This window comes from Geospiza fortis, unplaced genomic scaffold (assembly GCF_000277835.1).
Source record: "Geospiza fortis unplaced genomic scaffold, GeoFor_1.0 scaffold383, whole genome shotgun sequence".
NCBI classification, from domain to species: domain Eukaryota; kingdom Metazoa; phylum Chordata; class Aves; order Passeriformes; family Thraupidae; genus Geospiza; species Geospiza fortis.
In genome coordinates this window covers 913,436-935,211 of record NW_005054484.1, presented here as the reverse complement: position 1 = coordinate 935,211, position 21,776 = coordinate 913,436, and the positions used below count along the sequence as shown (strand labels likewise).

At 41.0% G+C, this 21,776-nt stretch overlaps 1 protein-coding gene across 1 annotated transcript in view; it reads right to left on the bottom strand.

Moving 5' to 3' along the window:
* PEPD (peptidase D) overlaps window positions 1-21,776 on the bottom strand; it is a 148,495-nt gene that overhangs the window by 18,483 nt on the left and 108,236 nt on the right. Inside the window, exons 13-14 of the mRNA XM_031063188.1 lie at window positions 20,758-20,906; window positions 3,403-3,587 (exon numbers count right to left, since the gene is read on the bottom strand). Of these exons, the coding sequence (XP_030919048.1) occupies window positions 3,403-3,587; window positions 20,758-20,906 (334 nt within the window). The remainder of the gene's footprint in view (window positions 1-3,402; window positions 3,588-20,757; window positions 20,907-21,776) is intronic.

Genomic DNA, 21,776 nt, shown 5'->3' with positions numbered 1-21,776 from the left:
AGCTGTCCCCAGGGAGCTCCTGCTGCTCAGCCCTCCTAAAAAACAGCACCTTTACTTGCATCTTTCAGTGGGAAACACTGTGCTCACACTCCTGTGAAAGTGTTGTCCTAAAATAAGGTTGCCAAAATATGTTCATTGCTGGCAAAATGTGCAGCACCCGCTTTCCCCGAGGAACGTCGCGGTGCCCAGGGAGTTCCTGCTGCTCAGCCCTCCTGAAAACCAGCACCTTCACTCGTGTGCTTCACTGGCAAACACTGTGCTCACACTCCTGTGAACGTGCTGTCCTAAAATAAGGTTGCCAAGACACGTTCATTGCTGGCCAAAACCGGTTGTTCTTTATCACAGCAAAAAATAGGAAGGGGAAATGTTATATTTTCTAATATCCCGGAGTATACTTTGCAGAAAATCTGCAAGTATTTACAACTTTTGTCAAAGAAGAAGAAAGTGCTTGTTCAATGCTGCATGTGAAAGCAGCTTACTGGAAAAGATGAAAACTTATTATTGCCAATTTTGAAAAAAGAAATCTTTGGCTACCAATGAATAACTAATCTAAGCTAACAATGTCTGGAAATAGTTTTTTTGGAACACACAAAACTTTCTGACGGATAAAAATTAGGAAATTAACGTTTATTGTATTATTTCAAATGTAACTGTTTACACTTGAGGAAAATAATGGAATAATATCCACTTGGAAAGTTTTTATTTTTAAAAAATCGTTTGTAATACTCCCAGAAATTCCCTTGGCCAAAAGCAAAGATGTTGCTTTTTAACCAGCTAGAAAAAAGGACATGATACTACAGGCATGGGCTCAGTGTACAATAAACACCAAAATGGCTTTATAAAAACCTTTGTGAAGATCTCACTAGCTGGTAAACATTTAAAATGTACCGCAAATCACTCCAGAGTGTACTAGATGTCTTCAAAATGTGCTTTTTCATGGAACAATGAGGCATGGAGAATAAGCCTTCTCCCATTTAATACAGACACGTCCCACACTTGCAGGAAAGGTGCTCAGTTGCTCGTGTTCAGATGAACTTGGGCAGAACCACATCCCCTGCATCCCTCCACGGCTCCCCTGCCCTGGCAGGGACCAGGCTGCCATGAGGACAGCCCAGAGAGGGCTGATGGAGCTCCCTCCCAGCTCCCTGAGAGGCTCCTGCAGTGTCCCTCCCACACCCAGGTGCAGGGCCTCCTGCTTTGGGACAGAGAGAAGTGAAGGGTCTACCAGAGGTGAAATTAATGCCACACAGAGAGTTTAAAGGGGTTGTTCTTCTGCAGAACCCAGAATTCATAATTTTTCAAACAAAGTGATGCCATACACTCATCTATGTGCACTTTTATATGCAAATACAGAACATTAGCTATTTGTTCGTGAGCTTTCATACATGCTTCATATTCAAGTAATTTGCTATTTAGGATTAGATTTTGAAAGTAAATTAGCCATGCAAGCATTCTTCATGTAAGAATGCAGTTGCATGCCAACACAAACAAACAATTTCAGTATTTGCAGATATAAAATTCTGTGTAGAGCTCTGGCATTTTTACCCACAGTAAATACAAAACTGGAGAGCCTAACTCATTTGACAATACAGTCCCTATATCCATTTTTATCTGTAAAAGGCTGCTCTTTCAAAATTGTGGATAGATCAGTTTCCTTTCAAAAAATAACCCTTAAATTTTATAAAATATCCATACAATAACAATTATAAATTCATTCATATGAAAACAAAATCTATTGTCAAAAAATGATTCCGTAGCTTGTATGCCACACTACTGAAATCTGCTGAGATGGAAGGTGTACAGGGTCCATTGCTTCAGACTCACACAAAATCAGTTCTAGAAATCTCCCATGACAGTAAGGTACTTGCTCTAACCTCAAAGAATACAGTTTTTAGGCAAAACCAAGAAGGGTACTTTGCACTCTCAGAATTCTACTCACTTGTTCCTAAAATTTAGTTATCTCTTCACCCTACCAAAGTCTTGAACACTTGCTCCTGTTTTTTAAGTCCACCAAATTCAGAGAGGCTATTCACAACACAAGTGAAAACAATCTAAGCAAAGGCATGCAGCAGCAGGCTCCTGGATTTTAAAGTTTATGAACTCTCCCTGTGCTTTGCTGGATGTCTCCATTTGTGCACAGAGAATGCACTTGGGGGGAACAAAGGGACAACCATCCATCCTCTCTGTATCAGATAGTGCAGAAACCTTAAAATCAGAGTTTTGATTTTGCTTTTGATTTTTGTTTCCTTTTTATTACACCTAAGTTTATTAGCTGATGCTAATACATCGTTATCACAATATTGTATCTCAACTATAATTACATGGTGAATGTAATAAGTATCCTCAAATATTATATACTGTTTCTCCCCTGCCTGCAAAACTGAACCAGCAATAGCAGCTGTTAGGCTGCCTGGTCACCCAACATGAACAAGCACCAAAATGTGCTTCAACTTTACCTATGGAGTTCCTTGTTTCTTTTGCAGATTCTTGCAAAAGAACAGCTTACATATGAGAGGAGAGAAATGATCCATTTTTGTACTGTATTACTGAAAATCCTTAGTTAGCCTCAAATAACCACAACCTAACACAAACACAGTTTTTCTGAAATGGTTCCAAAGCTGCTGCAAACTTCCTCTATTCAAACATTAAGTACAATTTGCCTAAGAGATTTTATTCTTTTAGTTATCACTGCAGACCTACTGCCATTAATTGGTTACAGAACTTTACCTATTCTGCTTTCAAATCATAGTCATGAATCACCAAATTAATTCAAGGAAAAAGACAATCCTTCTGTGTTTTCTGCAGAAACTCAGAATACAAGAGGTTATGCTTTCACATTTGCAAAGACTGGAAGATTTGATGGACTTTATTCTTGCTGCATCCTCACTGGTGCCCATGCTGATGCTGGACATCAAAGCTCAAGACAGGGCTATGAGCCAGCTTGTTTCCATGTGACACAGCCACTGGGATTTACTGCCCAGGTACAGCAGGGGCTCCTGCAGCTGCCTCACATCTGCAATGGAGCAGGTGAATCTTGCCAATACAGGACTCAGGCAGACTGAGATGCTCTGCCACAGCACAGGGCACTTGGGTGGTGCCTGTCAGAGCAGTGAATCATGAGGAACAACACAGTGTATGTAGAAATTGAACAGGTTAAGAATGCCCAAAGAGCACCATCAGTTGACTTCTCCCCACAAACAATTTATGTTTCAATGAACTAATAGATTTCCTTAGAGTAAGCTGCATAAAATACCACATCTTTAAAAAAAAGGAGACACTTAAATGCAGATCTGCTGTACCTCTGAGAAGATGCAGTTGGGTAACCACCCAGAGAGCCTGAGCAGTGCTGATGGAGCTGAGGGGGTTAATCTGCAGGGGAGTTGAGCATGGACTAGCACTAACCTCTGGGTAGCCTCCAACATCATGCACGTCGATTCCAAGTAGATGTCCAAGCCCGTGTGGCATAAATACTGCACCCAGATGAACCTTCACCATGTCATCCACATTGCCTTTCAGAATGCCAATTCTAGTCAGCTCCTCCAGATGGACTCTGTCAGCCAGACGGTGCATATCAGGCCAGGCCACCCCTTGGAGAGCACAAACAGGCAGCTCAGTTAACTATTGCTACAGGATTTTAACAGCAGCTTTCAAAAAACAGATGTAACACATGTGCCCTCTGTTTATATAAAAAACAAAGGTGGAAAGAGCAACTACATTTTCACAAAAACACTTTAAACAAGACAAAACTATTTTAAGATGTCTGTGAAGTACAGAAAAATACAAACAAGAGAAACACCAGCACCTTATAATCCAGAGCCAAGTGAAAAGATGTTATTACAATCTAAGCATGTCTACAGAGATGGAAATGCATCCCTGAGCTTCCTATAAGAATGTCAACTGTAGATTGCAGTTTTTTAAATGCAGAGAATAGAACATTACCATCCTTTTATTTTCAAGAATGATCATACCCATTTAGAACATCTGACATGGACACTACTTTTCTACGTACATTGAAGATTTAAAGCCCACATCTTCCTGGCAAAGACACTCTCCAGAAATTAATGATTCCCTTGTGTTAATGGGCTGTGTAAAACACAACTCCTCTAATACATGTACTGAAACAGCATTACAAAATACTGTTGTTTGACTAGAGACAGGGTGCCAGGATACATTAGGTTGCTATTATTTTGGTATAGGATACAATTTTGTTTGACAAACTGCTGGGGAGAGGAGGGAGGAAGAAAGCAGCTCTTTTGTTAGTAACAAAGTACTGTCCTAATTAGTTCACCATGGCATTGAGTCATCATCAACAGAGCAGCAGTTGCAGAGTCAAGACAACTAGGGCTAAGGTACAGTTGAAGAATATTTTCCTTGTTCAATTTTGGCATGATTAAACAAATAAGAACTGAGCAATTTTTAAGGCCAAACTCCCACCAAGTTCCGTTTGCTTTAATCCAGTTAAACACGCAGCTCTAGGGTCTTGTGAAGATAAATGTCATCTCTTAATTACATTATCACTTTTTGCTGAAAGTACTGAGGCTTCAAAGATGGAAATAAAATCATCCTATGGGAGTGCTTGGAGAAAGCACTCAGCTGTCCTGTGTGGCTCTGATATAAAGATCAGAATCAAACTGAGCAGCAAGTGGCAGACAAACAGACAAACCCTTCATTGCTACTTCCTCACAAAAGCCAGCAGTGCCCAAGTGTGTGATGCTCACCCATAAGTGTGTGCAGTCTTCCTGCTCAAAATGTGATATTTTTATGGTTTCCCTACTTTAGAAAGGAATTTAGATTTTTCATTCAATAAGAACCAATACAACTATAACCAGCTGTTCTCTGACAACTGCTCAACATATTCTATAATTATTTATCTTTCTGAATATTGACTGTATTGCAATTTTCACTTCTCTAGATTCATCTGTGTTTCACAGCTCTCTCACATTGGGCTCCACTCTATTGAATGGTAAATTGAAATCACTACAATCCCTCACATCAATATTACACATATCACACTAGAAGTATTACTGAATCACAGTTGCTTTCCTGTTTATTTTATAACTGTAGGAATACAGAATTTCTATGTCTAAGTCGAGGTTCAGCTTTTGCAGTTTGCAGCTAACTCCAACTGCTCTAAAAGTGTTCAATCTTCTTTCTGAGGACACTAGATGTTCTTTCAAGATCTTTCCCATGATTTCTTAGCTGAGTATTACCACAAGTCACCTATTTTCACCACCATAACTGCAAAGCCACATGTACCAACATCTGACCCTGGTCAACTGCTTGAAGCCTCACCCTCTCTTGTTAAAAATGAAGGTCAGAACTCCATGGCTGGCAGACAAAACACAGCCATTCCCTGGATGCTCTGGATCAAGCTGAGCTATCTGAGAGGAGTGGAGCTGAGGTGTCTGCTGTCTGCAGCTCAAAGCGACACAGTCACCTTTATCAAACTGAGGAAGAGATACAAGAGGAGATACAAATATCAAACTGATCAGAAATAAAACCACCAAAGCCACATATCCATTTGTCTGCAGAAGTTGAACGGAGCAAATTAATGGCACTATTGCCCTAACTGAAAAGACTGCCATGGTTGTAAATCCTGAGTATTTCCAGGCACTGAGCAAATCCATTAGAATTCCTTTTTCCCTCACCTCTACCTTTTTCTTTCATTGTCTGAAAGTGCAAATACTTCTCCTCTCTTTCTTCCTTCTTAATTCCCTGTCTGTTTTGGTTTTTATTCATCTTATCTGCTTCATTAGAGACTGAGGACAACAAAAAGCTCTACTGTGAAATAAATAATGAGGCTGGATGGAAAATCTGCAGCTTTGGGCTCTCTCTTGGAGCCAGGGTGGTGCTTCAGACAGAGCCCAGCAAAATGGCTCTGGAGCACTCTTTTATCATCCAGCCAGTGCCACGAGCTTTGCTAGGGATATGAAATATGTCAGCTCCAGTTGTGTCCCCCATGCTGCTGGAGCTGCAGACAGCACTGGGGCAGCTCTGGGCACAGGGAAATTAAACTTCTGCTGGAGGCACCCTGCTAAATAATACAAATCTTGGTTTACAAATAAATAGGTATTCAAATAGTCTTAATTAAAAAGAAAGGGTTTATAGATAGATTGCACTTTCTATTCTGTTGTCTGGCTTCATGCTTTATTCTATTATGACTATGGGGTGGTGGCCATCCCCCCCCAAGACACTTAACCTACAAGCCCTGGATAAAAATCCCCTATACAGACTATTACTTGAGTGCTAAGACAAAATAGGAAGATATTCTGAGCTGACTAGAGACAGTGAAATAAGTGGAGTGATTTTTGGTCTTCACTTAAAAAATGGTGATATCCTTGTCTTGTTTGCTATGAGAGGATGCCCATCATGCTAGGAATAAACTTTAATAATAAGGTTCAAACAGATTTCTACCCATTTCTTAAACAGGTAATTTGACAAAGAAAGAGGATCTAAATGCAAATCTTCAAACATCTCCTACTGTCTTTGTAATATTAAAAACACTAATTTTGTGAAGAGAAAGAACTATTTTACAGTACTAAGGCAACTACTTAAAAGTATAGAAAAAATCCACTGAAAAAAGTAACAACCATAATTTAAGGAAGATGTCTTTGTCCATTTTATACAGAAGTATATTTGTATGTTGTACGCATTTATTATAGAGCAAACAGAAATATATGATGTTTTGAAGTTATTTTAAAACTAAAATTGTATTAGCTTTATCTGGCATTTGAAATCTTCATAATACAATGGCCTGTGCAAGCCCAGCTGTCTCTGGGACTGACTGACATCCCTGCACTCAGGTGTCATTCAGATACCTAGTAAATATACTCAAAGATAGAAGTCCTTGAATTCTGCTAATCTAATTTTCCTTTGTAGATACTGAACTTCAATAATTGCAAAAAGCAGAGAAAGGAGGAAAAATTGAATATCAGAGTTGATAGCTTCATCAACCTGCCAACTTGATAAGAAGCCATGAGCAGAACTTTTTGGTGCTCTCGTATGATGTGCAACTCAACAATCTGGAAATGCCCCAAGGACTGCAGGGAGAATATGTGAGTCCCTCTGTCAAAGCCCAGAGGTGCCTCACTCTGCTCAGGTGCAGAATGCTGAAAGGCCAGAGGTGCTCACTCTGGGCACACACCTGTGTGGATGGCTTTAGCATGTTAAAACAGTAACAGAGAGGAGTCTGCAGGCAGCCAGGGAACAATCTGCCCTACACACTGCAGACTTGCAGGTGAGAAGAAGAACAGTAGCTGAACAGTGCTGAATGAATATTTTGTACAAAGAATCCTTGGTTTGTGGAGGTGCCTCAGCTTCTGGATTTTTGAGGGTCCAGCAGAGACCTCTGTGCCAGCTGCAAGCAGAAGTCAAACACCATATTAGCATTCTTGTAGGGAGAAAAAGCAGCTAAAAACCAAGCAAACCCCACAACAACAACTTCCAAATGCCTCTGCCCCTGGGTGTGTGAGTTACTCAGTGGCTGAGTGCTCTGCAACGTGGGCCAGCACTGATTCCCACCACCAGTCACTCACCAGCATATTTGGCTCATGTATTATTCAGGACTATTATTTGTAAGCCTTGGGGAAGTTTATCATAGTTGCAGACATGCTTTTTGTGTAAGAACTTTTATGATAGTTGCAGACGTGCTTTTTGTGTAGAAAGGTTAGTTCTGTTATTATCTTTAAGCCAATTTATAAACCAATTATAGTCCAGTGACAGATGAGGTTTAAAAAGTCAGATTGGAGGGTCCTTGGACTTTGACAGCTTGTACCAAAATGAGTCTGTACTCAGGAAAATCTGCTGATGAGGTGTCTGCTCCCTTCCTAATTCTGTGCCAAATGAGACACTGGGTGCTAGAGGTCACTGAGGCAGGGCTGGCTCCCCAGGGAAGCTCAGTGCCCAGGCTCATGAGGCTGGGGTTTGTTACCTGCATGCAGCATGTGCTCAGCAGAGAGGTCAGCTCAACGCCACCTCTTACAGCAACCACAGATTCCTGGAGATGCAGAGTGAATGAGCTGCACAGCAGCAAGCAGACACTGCAGATGTCCAGCAATGAAATAAACCAGACCATGCATTAATTAACAAAAATCTAGGGAGGTTATTAGTTTTCAGACACAATGCAAACAGTACAGTGCAGGTTTGCAGATGTGTGAGGTACCACTTAAAAATGGCAAAATTAGTGCATTAAGTCTGCCTAAAGTCTTTTTTTAAAGGTATCCCCATAAAGCTAAATGTTATCTGATACTCTTAGATATTACTGTGAAAGAAAGGAAAAAGATAAAATTAATATTATTTTACTTCCTTGAAAATATTTCCTCTTTGATATCTGTTTGCCAAACCACACAAAATTTCAGATAAAACACCAGGTTCAAGGACTCTGGAACATCATATGAGGATCTCTGCAATAATGTGTGACCTCTCTGACCACATCAATGGAGGGGATTTTTGTGTCCTCTTTGCCACCCCCCAAAAAGAAAGAAAAGCTTCTAGTGAAACCAGAAATCAAAAGCATTCCTATCTTTTGATGAATATACCATAAATTTTTAAACAGTAGAATTAAAAAAATGAGTTGCTATAACACATCACACTATAAACTGTTCCTCAGCTGCTGTTAACTCACTGGTATTTTTATCCCAGTGATTATTATCTGAAGTTTTATTAGAAGCCATTTGAGAACATAAAGTAGAAACAGCATACAAAAATAATTTAGAATTACTGCGTGGTATTTAGCCACTTTGGTCAGAAAGCACTCTGAAAAGGCCTAACAGGATTTTTTTGGCCACTACTTAGGGTACTTTGTGGTTGTAATGTGACAATGATTAAACCACAAATGATTTAACAGGTTTTTTTTTGTTGTTGTTGTTGGGTGGGGGTTTTTTGCCAACACAGATGTCACAATCTTACTAAAAAAAACGAGTATGGCAAGGTTCTAGTAACTTCTCCCCAAATTGTGCTAAGTTACATTTAATTTCCAAGTGTCCACAGACAAGGGCAAAAGGCCCAATGTCCCCTGGCAGTGCCACTGAAATGCAGACAGAACACACAATCCCAGCCCAGCCAGCAGCCCACTGGAACAGATTAAAATCTGCCAACTGGCAGAGACCATATCAGACATAAAACAATAGGTCTTCAGAATTCAATCAGACCCAGTTTAAAAAACAAACCAAAACATAATTTAAATACTAAAAACCAATTATCTCTTCCCTCTTCACTTGGGTGCTAGAGAAACAATTGTCATATTTGTGATTTTCACGCTTTCTTTTTGGCCCACTGCAGGAAACACTCAGTGTTTGCTCTGGTTTTGAACGTGGTGTCCTGCAGCACCAGGTAAAGCAACTGTGCCATGGGGCAAAGCCCCAAAAGCTGGGCTCTGACACTGCCAATGTTTGGGCAGCAGTGAAGCTGCTCAAGGCTGTGTGGATGACCACACGGCTCATGGGGTGAGCATTATTTGCCTCATGGGTGCCAAATTCAGGGATGCCATTTCTGACTGTGCTTTCCAGCTGTGGCATGGCTGCATCTGGCTGCCATGGGAGGAGAAGAGCCTGTTAACTTGCCCAGCACAAAAAGGGAACTAGACAGGATTTGCTGCTGTGTCACACCTGCAAATAGCCTCAGTTCCGACTGCAGGGATTGCCAGACCTGCCCCTGCCCTGTGCCTGGAGCCCCAGTGCCACAGCTCCACACCAGGATGGTATTTCTGGGCAATAAAGTCACCCCTTTATTCCCCAGAAAGATTCACCTGCCTTACAGGCATGGGAGTTACTGGAGGGAAACAGAGATTGATCCCCATCACCTCTGAAATTTGCACTTCTTCAAAAGGCTGAACAGCACTGTGCAATTCAGCTGTCCTGTGACATTCCTTTTGCATCAGTATGGAGGTTTCCAGCAGTAAGTCCATCCTGTGCACGGATGATGGAGGTTTTCAGCAGTAATTCCATCCTCCCAGTTATAAACCCTGCACAAGGTGAGCTGTCAGGCATCAGAAGCAACATAAGGGTAACATTCTGCCACGCAGAAACATCAAGAAAAGCAATATGAATAGATGCAGGTGTGGAGCAAGAGGAGGGATTTTTTTCCATGTCTGGAGGCAGCACTGGGATTAGGTTTTGCCAGACACAATTTTACAGCTTGCTCCTTCCAAAAGAAGTGTATGTTGAAGAGGAAAAAAGGAAAAGGATTGACAGAATGAAGGAAGTGTGGGAGGGAGTGATTGCAGTGTGGAAACTTATCAATCTTTGAAGCTCAGCAAAGAGCCTGTTTAGATAAGACTCAGGGCAAACAGCACAATTTATGTCTGGCAGGTTTGCACTCTGACAGCTACAGCTGATGCAGTGTCAAGATTAAAGGACTTGTGAACTTTGCACTTCAACTCAAATTACAGCAAATATCAAGCACAATTCCTGAACACTGAGCTGTGAGAAAATCAGTGCAGGTACTAAAAATCAGACAAGGTACAGGCAGCTCATCCCCCAATATCACTATTAAAATCAGAATTGCACAATGTTACAATACACAGCATGTTACAATTAGGAAAAAAGGATTTTTAAAAAAAGCTCTTAAACCAAATCCCATTAGGTATAGAAAGGCAAAAACCTGCAGCCAATTTAGGCTGAGTCTGTAAAGATATCTAAATGTATTTGCTTGTGCAAGCCACACCTTTGAAGAATCCCTTAAAGTAGGGAAAAATCCACTGAGCCATGGCAGCTCCTGCAGACTCTGCTCAGGTACCTGGAGAAGAGAGAGATCTCAGGGCAGAAACAGTTTAAATGCCTGTTTTTGTACCCTGGGGGGTAACTCAGCATTATTTGAGCCTCTGAATGCTGCAGTGGTCCTGCCCATCCCAGCAGGAGCAGCAGCTCCCAGGTCTGCAGAGAGCCCCCACATTCCAACAGAATCCTGCTTTCCCTGAGGGTCTGCAGCACCTGCTGAGGCTGGCAGGGGAAAATTCCCTTTTCTTTCACCTCTTGCCATGGGTTACTGCTGTGCTGAACAGGTGACCAGCAATGAGAGCTCTAGTAATCAATAATACAATTTTTAATTAATATCTTGAAAGAATAAAGAATTTCAATTTTACTGACAGTATACACACCCTTTAGTGCCTTCTGCTTTTATTTCCAAAGCAGCAGCAATGCCTCAACCATTTACACTGAGAAAACCAGAATTAACACACCACAGAAAGCTGATCTACCTTTGCTGGGTCCATCTCAGAGAGGCAGTTTTCAACTTCTGTTGAATTTTTTGTTTGTTTATCAATTGATGAACATTAATGCCAGCAAAAAAAGTACAGTCCACTCCATTCAATAGAGGAGAGACAGCAGATTGCAAATAGCTTTTAAAAACATATAGTGACAAGATTCACTTTCCAATCTGTCTTTCAACATTCTGAACTGCAAGGAGGGGAAAATAATACTGTGGTGCCATTCAGCAAGATTTGTGAATATCAAATATTGGTTACAACATGCCCTAAAAGGATTTGCTCTTCAGAGGAATTGGAATAAAATCTTCAACTTCTGTCATTAATTTTTTATTCCTGAGAAGAATTGTTTTGCTGCAGATATTACAGCAGATTAATAATGATCAGCAGTACTTTAACTAAAATATGACAATCTGAATGGGAATAATTCACATGGGCATCCTGAAATTATACAAACTGTAAAACAGATTGTGCTCTCATACCCTTCCCTGTTGTGCCATTGTCAAAAGTTCCAGTTTACAGTCCAGTTTCTTTTTAAAAACTCACCAAAATCAGCTACTGTTTTTATACAGCACAACAGAGAAGCATGACCACGTGGTGTTCCACTAAATACAACTCTGGACTACACATAATAAAAAATACTACATGCACAAAACTCCCATTGCATGTGAATAAGAACCTTCTACCTGGGAGGATAAATATTAGTAACAGTTACAGTTATTCTCTTTAGGTATAATAGATTTCAATCCTAGTTGGATACAGTGACAATTACTCTAAAGCAGTATTAGAAACCAAAAATCAATCTGAATTGTAAAGAAGTCATATATTTGTTGTGGACAAAAAGAAGCAGTAATCTATGAAGCTGCAAATTTTGAATTTGCATATGTTGCCAGGTACAACTCTGCTCAGCTTAATAACAGAAACACCTGCTGGTAATATGATCTGTTATGCCAAATATATATCCTAGCTATTAGGTTTCATTAAATTGTTTTTATTAAACAGTTCTTTAATTGAGTTATTTTAATCTTTGCTCTTGGTACTATTCTACCTGAGCTGGATTCTCCACTCTTCTTTCTTTGTTAGAGGCATTTTACTAGAAAATAGAACAGGGACTCATACTGCTGCTTTGAATTCAAATCACAGCATTTTTTGTTATTTAAGTAGGTTATTTAAACTGGTAGTGGTTCACTAAACTTACTTCTTGACAGTCTGACTGAAAGAACTGTGCCTCAGTATTTAGGTACCAAAGGAGGACACACCATCCAAAATCTACATCCTGCTGTACTAAAATAGACCACTCACCCTGGAAAGTCCCTGGGCTTGCCCCTCTACCCCCATCAGCTTTACTACTTCAGTCCTTTAGCATCAGGCAAACAGGGAGGAGGCGAACCACTGGAAAATAAAGTGGCCTCTTTGTTTTGTCCTTCTAATTCACAACATTCCTTGGAAGGCTGTACATGGGAAAACCAGCTAAGACAACCCCTTCATTGCAAAGCACTTAGGAAGTTACAACAATAAAAAAACCCTGAATAAATCAGGAGAAATGCACAAAAAGTGGTCAGAGTTTCACAGAGCAGCTCAACTGAGGCAGTTACAGCTGCCCACAGGACAAAGACCATGTGGGATTAACTTGGTTCTGCATCCTGCACCTACAAACACACAGAGGGACAGCAGGAGCAGCTGGCACTCAATCTGCAGCAGGACACAGGGGTCACCCACAGGAACACCCTGCCTGCCTTCCAGGCTGCCTCTGGAGGTGGCTCATGGTGACCTGTGATGTTCCATCCTAGAGAACTCCCAAGGACTGTTCCTCCTGCTCTTCAAAGGAAGTCCTCAGTCCCAGACCTACAGAAGGGCTCCCCTGAATCATTCTGTTTCTCAAATTGTTCATTTGGAAATGACAGAGTGGAAGGGTAGCTCCAAACATTACAGAAACCCCTTCAGACACCCATTCTCAAGTGCAAAATGCAAGCCTTGACCCAGTGAGGCACCTGGAGCAAACACAGAGGAGGGACCAGCAGCTACAGGGAACTTTCTGAAGTTCTCTGAGCCAGACACTGCTGGCCTGCGCTCAGTGGCTGCTCCAGCCTGCTCCCCTTGGCCTCCCCATCTCAAAACACCTGAGTCTTTTGGGAACTACTTACCTCTCTGCATTTATTTAGCACCTACAGCAAAAGGGTACCCATTTCTTGTAGGCTCTGAGGATCAGCTGGTATCTACATGATTAATAAAAGGATCTTTTATTTGCTTGGTATGTAGGTCTACTTCTTTGCCTGAAATGCTTCTGACTGTACTTGAAGTGTACTTGACTGCACTTTCTTGGTCAAAGACTATATGGCAATCCTGGCATCAATGAAATCTGCAAAGTCTGATCTTTGACCCTGGAAGACAGGATTTAAGAGCTTAAAGAACCCATGTCTTTAAGTGAAACTGGATTTCTGGGAGAGCCACACACAAGAAACCTTCCAGCCCTAACATGGAGAAACTTCCATCTTGTGTTATCAGAGATGTCAGTCCTGGGGCAGAGATTTTCTTCAAGACCTTCCTCAAATGCATTTATTGGAAAAGCAAAGCCTGAAAGCCAGAGGCAAGGCAATATTCACTGTCTTGGATAGCAAAATGCAGAACTTGGGATATGCATATAAGATGAGCTCCAACTTGAAAAATGCAGAGATAGAAATCCTATAGAGAAAGCCTGTGGTAATGTCAGTATCCCAAGGAGGAATTCACACTGCACATAAACTGATGTGATGAACAACAACTTCTGTGCATATTTGGAACTAATTTTTATTTTTCGTTTTATTGAAACAAACAAACATCAATCAGCAGATATTCCCAGCTGCATAGCTAATGTCTGAATGCAATTTTGATTCAATGGGGACTCTGTATACACAAGCTTTTCAAATCATAAAAATGTAGAGATAGGGACTTGAGTGGCTGCCAACCTGGCCTTACTCAACTGTTCCTTGGGAGCAGTTTGCTAGACAAGGAGATCTTTTTTGAAACTGGAATTTAGGACAATGGACCTTACAGAGCGAGGTGTTTAAATTCCTTCTTCCTTGCACCCCAAATATTAATGTATATAACTTTAATGATTAAAAAAAAGACTTTTTTCAACATAGATTTTGCAGTAGTACAAGGCATGCTAAGCACAACCAGCTCCCTTCCTTCCCCTTCTCCTGTGATTTTCCATTTCTACAGAAAAGACAGAGAGTTATGCCTGGAGGTCCCAGGATGCAATTGCAAAAGGATGAAGATGGAAAGTATGTGATTGCTCCAATATTTAGCTCATTAATCTTAAAGACTCTGTTTATGCTCTAGTGCATTAATGCAAAATAGTTCTAATTGCAAAGCTGAGATAGGCATACATCCTTTTTAGCTCTTCTCAACACAGTAGCAACTTATTATACTTCAGAAACTTCAATGCTTCTACAAACAGAAACTGTACATAGAAACTTTCTATATGTAGCAACCATACTGTCCTCATCAACTAGGAATTAAATTTATAATAATATAAATATTGTATTAATATATATATTATTAATATTCTTTAAATGCTTAAAATAATAACCCGACCAAAAAATAGCAGAAATCACTTGAGAGGCTGCCCATGGTATAAATACAGAGCCATTTGCTGAAGAATAAAAGAGAATCCACTCCACAGAGATTTCCCCAACCCCACTGGACCCTGTGTGTCCCTGACAGTAACACATTGGTGCAGGAGCAGGGTGGTGCTCAGGGCTGGAATGGCCACAGCTCACAGGGCCATCCAGCAGTGCCCTGCCCTGGGCACAGCCACAGCTGACACACGGCCACTGCTCCTCAGCAGCACCTCCCTGGCCTCCACCACTGGCATTGCCATGGGCATGTTTCATGTTTTCAACACAGCATGGAGTGATTCAGGTTAGGAGGGATACCAGGAGGGTTCCAAGCCCTGGCTCAGTGTAGGGTTAACTTGAAAGTTAGATCATGTTTCTTCAACAAATTGTTTTCTTGAGTTTTTAGAGAGGGACTTAGAGCAAAACAAATTATTTCACACTTTTTTTCCCAACAGATTGGTATTAATTCCAAAGAGTAAAAATAGTGGTCTCCCAGGTGAAACCAGTGACAAACGATGGATAACAAAGCTAACACATAGACATTGGACCTAACTTAAGCAGCTAGGGTAAAGGATGGAGTGAGACAGATTTGGGAGCCATGCACACGTGCCCTTTCTAACCCTCCAGATCTCTCCACTATTAACCACATGCCCAACTTGCTCAGAGAAGAGTCTAATCTACTCCTGCAGCTCAGGTTTTCAGCTGCTGCCATCAGAGGTGTCCACAGGAGGTGCTCCAGACACCAGAGCTGAGATCTCACCCCTGCCCTTCCCCACTGCCCTCAGCAGCCTCATGCCTACTGAGGCTGTGCTACTCAATACTATTTTTCCACCAGTTTGCTTTTTTAAGCCTGGGCAGTTATGGGGGTGGGGGAGAGCTACACTAAAAGCAGTAATTTTATGGTTATAGCATCAAGGACTGCAGGGTTGAGCAATATCCACTGGCAGTGTCTGTGTGAGCTTTGCTTGGCCCCTTGGTGCTGACGTGTTCCGGTTCAGTCCTTCAGTTCCACGAACATCTACCCCTTTACACAGGATTTCAAATTACCTAGGCCTTTCTGATGATGCTGCCCATTCCAGTCCTGCAGTAAAATCTTTAAAAATGTAAAAAAGTTTCAGTGACACTTGCCAGAGGAAGAGACCCAGGGCTATGTTTTGCAACGAAGGCAGCTGAAAGGACAGAAGACCTCATGCAAGCAGAAGTGCAACATCCATTCATGTGTTACTACAGCCATGCAGGAGAGCCTCAGCAGCACCAGTGGAAAAGCTTCCACCAGATCAAGCAGAGCTTCCCACCAAGCACAAGATGCAAATCCACAGGAAGCTCCAGGTTCATTTACTTCTAGGGCTACCCAGTTTATAGAATGCTCCAACCACCAAGGCAAGCACAGCTCCTGATAAACCACTGAAGATTTCTCTTCATTATATAACTCCTCTTCCATCTGTTATAAAAGCTGAAAACAAGCAAGAAAAAACCCAAGAGACTTCACAAGAAGGCAAGCATGGCAAATGCACCTAAAAGTTGCCTCTGGTAATCAGCAACCTTTCTTGCACCAGACTCAGGTTCCCACAGGATGCTCAGCAACTTTCTTCAAATACAGGGGGTTTAAAAAATTTATTTTACATTTTTTTCATTAATCATTTCCTTTCATTTTACCAGAGTTTGGCTTGACAATCTGGAGTGTAATTTGCAGAAAGGCTGGGCTCTCAGCAGCTGTAACAGAGGTCAAAACAGCTGCGGTTTGAGCAAGAGCAACGTTCAACTCTCTTAAAAAAGATCTCGAGTCTGAAGAATTTCCATCTTGGAATCCCACATGAGTCAATAGCTTTTACACTAACTTCTCTAGCCTGCTGGCTCCTGCCTGCAGAAGGGGGACTGCTGCACACTTGCACATCGTGAAGATGCAGTGCAAGCAAACTTCCTTGCCTGCCCAGCACCTTTGTACTGTTATGATGAGCACTCTGAGAAAAAACTGGTGAGGACACATTGATAATTTTGGATTCAGAGCAGGTTTTGCACAGTAGGCAATAAACAGCTCCAGGCCATGCACAGAACAAAAGGTTAAACTAAATTACTGAATAGCTGCTCATTAGTTCAGCTCTTACTGTTACATGCATTGTGTGAAGACAGCAGAGTGAGAAACAATGAATGTATCTACAGGAACATTTAATTCCAATCATCCTTGGAGGTGAAATCTCTTGGTTGTCCCCACTTACTCTGCTTTTGTGTACACAGTGGAATGCTGAAATGCATGAATTGAATTCATTTCAGATGAAAGTAAACTGGGAGATGTGCTTCAGGACTGCATTTAATGTGCCTCAACCTTTGGCAAATCCAATGAGATTAAAAAAGAAAGCAGAAGTGAGACAAATTAGGACACGTGGCTTTAAAATTTCACTCTTTTTTAACTATTCTTTCTATGTAGCATATATCTGTAAAGCATATATATATATATAAATATATATAAATTGTTTCTCAAATCACTGTTCTGAGAAAGAAACAGACGATGCCTCAGCCACTGAAGGAAATGAAAGTGTCAATTTTCTGCACATCTGCCCCTGTATTTTAGTTCTGTGGAAGAGGAAATTTAATGCAGATGGACTTGACACAATTAAGAATATCCCCTAAGCAGAAATGCAACATTCCTCTCTAACATCTCGGATCATAGGCCTGACTTTGTAGGAAAGACAATTAGCCCACTGCCACACTAGCACACTTTTTTACCTTTCTCTTCAGTGACAAGCATCACTGTCTTCATCAGTGCTCCATGTTCAGTGGTTTCAAAACTGCTGATTATGCAAGACTGAGTAAGTCTTCCTCCCCTTCTATTTTGAATAGATTTTGTTTGTGGCAGAAATTGTGACAACTGCACTGAACTTGGGCTGTAATCCTACAGAGAGTGTTTCTTAACTTTCAGAATATATTATTTGCCTTGCAGAAGGAATTCTGTTCTTGGAATTTTAAGGTAAGGAGACCCATATATATGATTAGAGCTGTTTGTACATTGGGACCATGCACAGAATGTAGCAGATGAATGCTTCTCTATAATGAAATACAATGTTTTGGAGTACTTTGAAAATTATAACAATTGTTTGTATATAGAAATATACACAGAATTTATTAATAGGTCTATTATCTCTCAGAAAGTATCTGCACTCAAAAGTTAATTAGGTTCACATGAGAGCCAAACTGAAAAAAGAAATGCAAATCTCTGAATTAAACACACCTATACAGAATGTTTAAGGTTGCTAGCAAGCTGTGTCCTTCCATAAACACAGTTATGTAAGCCAGTATTTGGTCAGTGACTCTCCCTAAAGTACTCACTCCCTATCTTGCAGTCAGAAAGACCCCAGGAATCATTAACATCCTGATGACAACTGCTAGATGTGCCCTGTGAGCCTGCCACAAGGCACAATTAAGGAGATAAGCAGCATTTCCTACACTGTGCTGTGCCCACTCTCACCCAGGTGCTCCAGGAACGGCTCCTGCCACCTGACCAGGCATGGCTGGCTCTGACCTTAGGAACCCTGGGAAATGAAGACTAACAAAAATAACAGCAAAATTAACATAGGCTCCACAATCCAGAAAATCCCACTGAAAAATATCTCACTAAATCTCACTAAAATGATGGCTCTGGATTTTAAATTCAGTGCCTCTAACCCTGCAAGTTCATCTGCCTCTTCTTTTAGAGACACAAAGTATTACAGGGAGAAGAGACTTGTGAATTGACATCATCATTTCTTGGCCCTCTGTGGCAGTACCTGGCTCCCCCAGGGGCAGATCCCAGTGCTGCAGTCCAGGAGCTCCCAAATGAGGTTTGTTTAAGGAGCTGCAGCCTGACAAGTCTGTGACACTAACCATGATATAAAGGTCAGCATTTCCATTTCTCCTTTTTCAGAATCCTGGTCTTCCAGGAGATATTCAAAAGGACCTAAAAAGCAGACTTCCCAGATGGTGAAAATTTTTGCATGTTACCAGACTCTTGACTAGATCTGTAATTCAAGAGTCCAAGTTGCATTTCATTGCACTCTGTAGGAAAGGAATGGAACCAATGAACCAGCCCACAGACCATTTTCTGTAGATACAAAATTCATCATTACTAGTCTCATGAAGAGTGTAAATGCATTTGCACTGTTCTTCCAAACAGGCAGGACAACAATGAGAACAGAAAGTTCAGTCCCTTTTTCTGCCAGAGATTAAGAATGGTTTGTCTGTCTGTGGATCTCAAGCTCCCAAAGCCAGTAAAAGACCCTTGCTTCTCAGAAATACTCAATTTAGTATGTCCTTACTTTCTGACACTGTAAATAAAGTGTTCGGCAAACTGAAAAATTCTCTACACCACCCTGAGCACATCATATTAGCTCTCAAATTCTGAAGACGGTTTGCAACTTATTAGCATAAAATACGGCTAAAAATGTTACATGAAATTAAAGGTGACACTGAAATGCAACACGAACTGTGAAGAGGAATAGGGACAAGTCTTGAGGAGAGGAACAGCAGATGATGAAGAATGCATATTGTTTTTAAAATAGCAAAATATTTAGTCTCATTTTGCAGGTAAACACTAAGTGTCATTTCTCCTGATGCCTTGAGAGGCTACCTAGAACAGAGGCTAGACAGAGTTAAAGGAATAAATAGGGATTTATTCAAAAGGCTTTCAAAGGATTCACCTTGAGCAGAACAAGAGCCTGGCCAAGGCTACACCCAGGATGGACAATGGATCACATGCTTTCACACTTTGATAAGCTTTGGTCCATTCCCATATTGGGGTTGATTGTCCAATTACAGCTCCAGGTTATGCAGTCCCATCCTCCCAGATTGCTCTCCTCACTTCACTGTTGTTTACAATTTTAGGCCTGAAGCTGCAATGGTGTCCTCAGTTCTCAGGCTGGAAAAGGATTGTTTTGTCTGACTAAACTGTGGGGAGATCCTGCTAACACTCTATATAAAGTTCAGAGTTATATACTAATGCAGAATCTGGAAAATATGAAAGCTAAAACCTAAAGCATCACTCCCTTGCAAACTGCTCAAATCAACAGAGCTGCTGCCAGCCTGTATAACAGGAAAATTGCTTCTGTTCCAACAGGCAATCCAGAAAGCTCAGGCACTCAAGGCCTGATGACTGAAGACTAATACAGCACATTTAAAGGATAAGTGTGCTTTGTGCATTGAGTACATTCTTCTTGAAGATGTTCCATTAGTAATACTGAGAAATGCTCAAGTACCTTCACCAGTGACAAAATCACAGCAGCAGCTAGCTCTAAAACATTTATTTGCTGGCCTGAAAGCAGAATGGGAGAAAAATAAGGTTTTCATTAAGCCAGACAGTTGTTTCAAATGAAAATGTGTATTTGTTGGATCAGTTTGCCTGCAATTTAAAGGCATACAGTGAAGTACCCAATAGCCAGTGCTTTTGAAAGCTTTTTAAGGCTAATTATCCTTCCCAAAGATGCAAACTCCATCCCCTTTTTCAACAGAAGATTTCTATTGTGCCTACACATAAAATGCAAAAGATATTTGAAACAAACTGAAGCACAACATGTGCTCACACGAACTCTGACTTCAGCTTTTGGCAGAAGCTTCCTGAAAAGATGGCTGTCTGTGTCAAGACACATCTGAGCAACAACTGTCATCATTACTAGTCTCATGAAGAGTGTAAATGCATTTGCACCATTCTTCCAAACAAGCAAGACAACAGTAAGAACAGAAAGTAGATGAAGGGAATTTAAAATAAATAAATATTGAAGTGTCTTATTAATTGTGTTAATAATTGTTTCTATGTTATGCCTTTAAAAGTGTATGGAAAATGTTGTGTATCCTACCTCTATATATTAGAACCATGGAAATTAATTTTACCATCTTGTTCCCTTCCAACATTTTCTAAAATGCAAACATAATTGATCTGACAGTCTGAATGCTGCTACCAAAGCTCAGAACTCCTGCTGGCAGATCTTTTACCTGGCTTGATTGCTGCCATGACAGCCCTTGAGGCCTTCAGCACTGCCTCGTAGACAGCCCTCTGGTCAGCTGTGAACTTGCCATTGGCAGGGAAGGTGCAGGTGATGTCAGAGCTGTAGCAGTAATATTCTCCTCCCATATCAAACAGGCTGAAAAGGAAACACAGGGGAAAGAAATGAAAACTTAGTTCCAAAGAAATAGTAGAACATGGTAGGTCTTTGTCTTGCTCTGCACTCAATAACATCTACATTTTGGTAGATCACCAATATAATCACTGCTTGAACACTGTTCTAAGTAAAGCAGGATGACAGTCCCTTGGAATCTCCTGGCAGAAGGGTATCTGCATTCCATATGGCTTCAATGGACACCCTCATGGGCTGTGCTGGTCAGGATGGGAATGCTCAGAGAACACAGAAAGGAAGATAATAAGTACATGAAGAATCCACTTTAAGCTCCTCAGTTCCAGTTTCTAGGAATTCTTCTCAGAAGAAAAAACATGTTCTTTTTTCTTTCCTGAAAAATGCTAGCACCACATACAGAATCACAGAATCACAGAATTTCTAGGTTGGAAGAGACCTTTAAGATCATCGAGTCCAACCCATCTTCTAACACCTCAACTAGATCATGGCACCAAGTGCCAGATCCAGTCTTTTTTTAAACACATCGAGGGATGGTGACTCCACCACCTCCCTGGGTAGATGATTCCAGTATTTGATCATCCAGCTTCCAATACAGAATTCCACTTAACAGAGAAATGTTAATGGAATAAGGATTATGGAAAGAGACAACCATAAAAGTACACACAGTACAGATCTCTGCATCAGAGGCAGAAGAAAGAAATTATGAAGTGGGGTTTCTTTTATGGGGACAAAAAAACTGGCTTACCCCTTGAGAAGTGTATTTATTCGATACATGAATAAATGACTCACCTCAGATTGCTCAGCTGCCAGAAATCAAGCTACAAGAACAGCAAGTGGGACTCTACACCCTTGTGAGGACCATGTTAGACATTTGCAGTA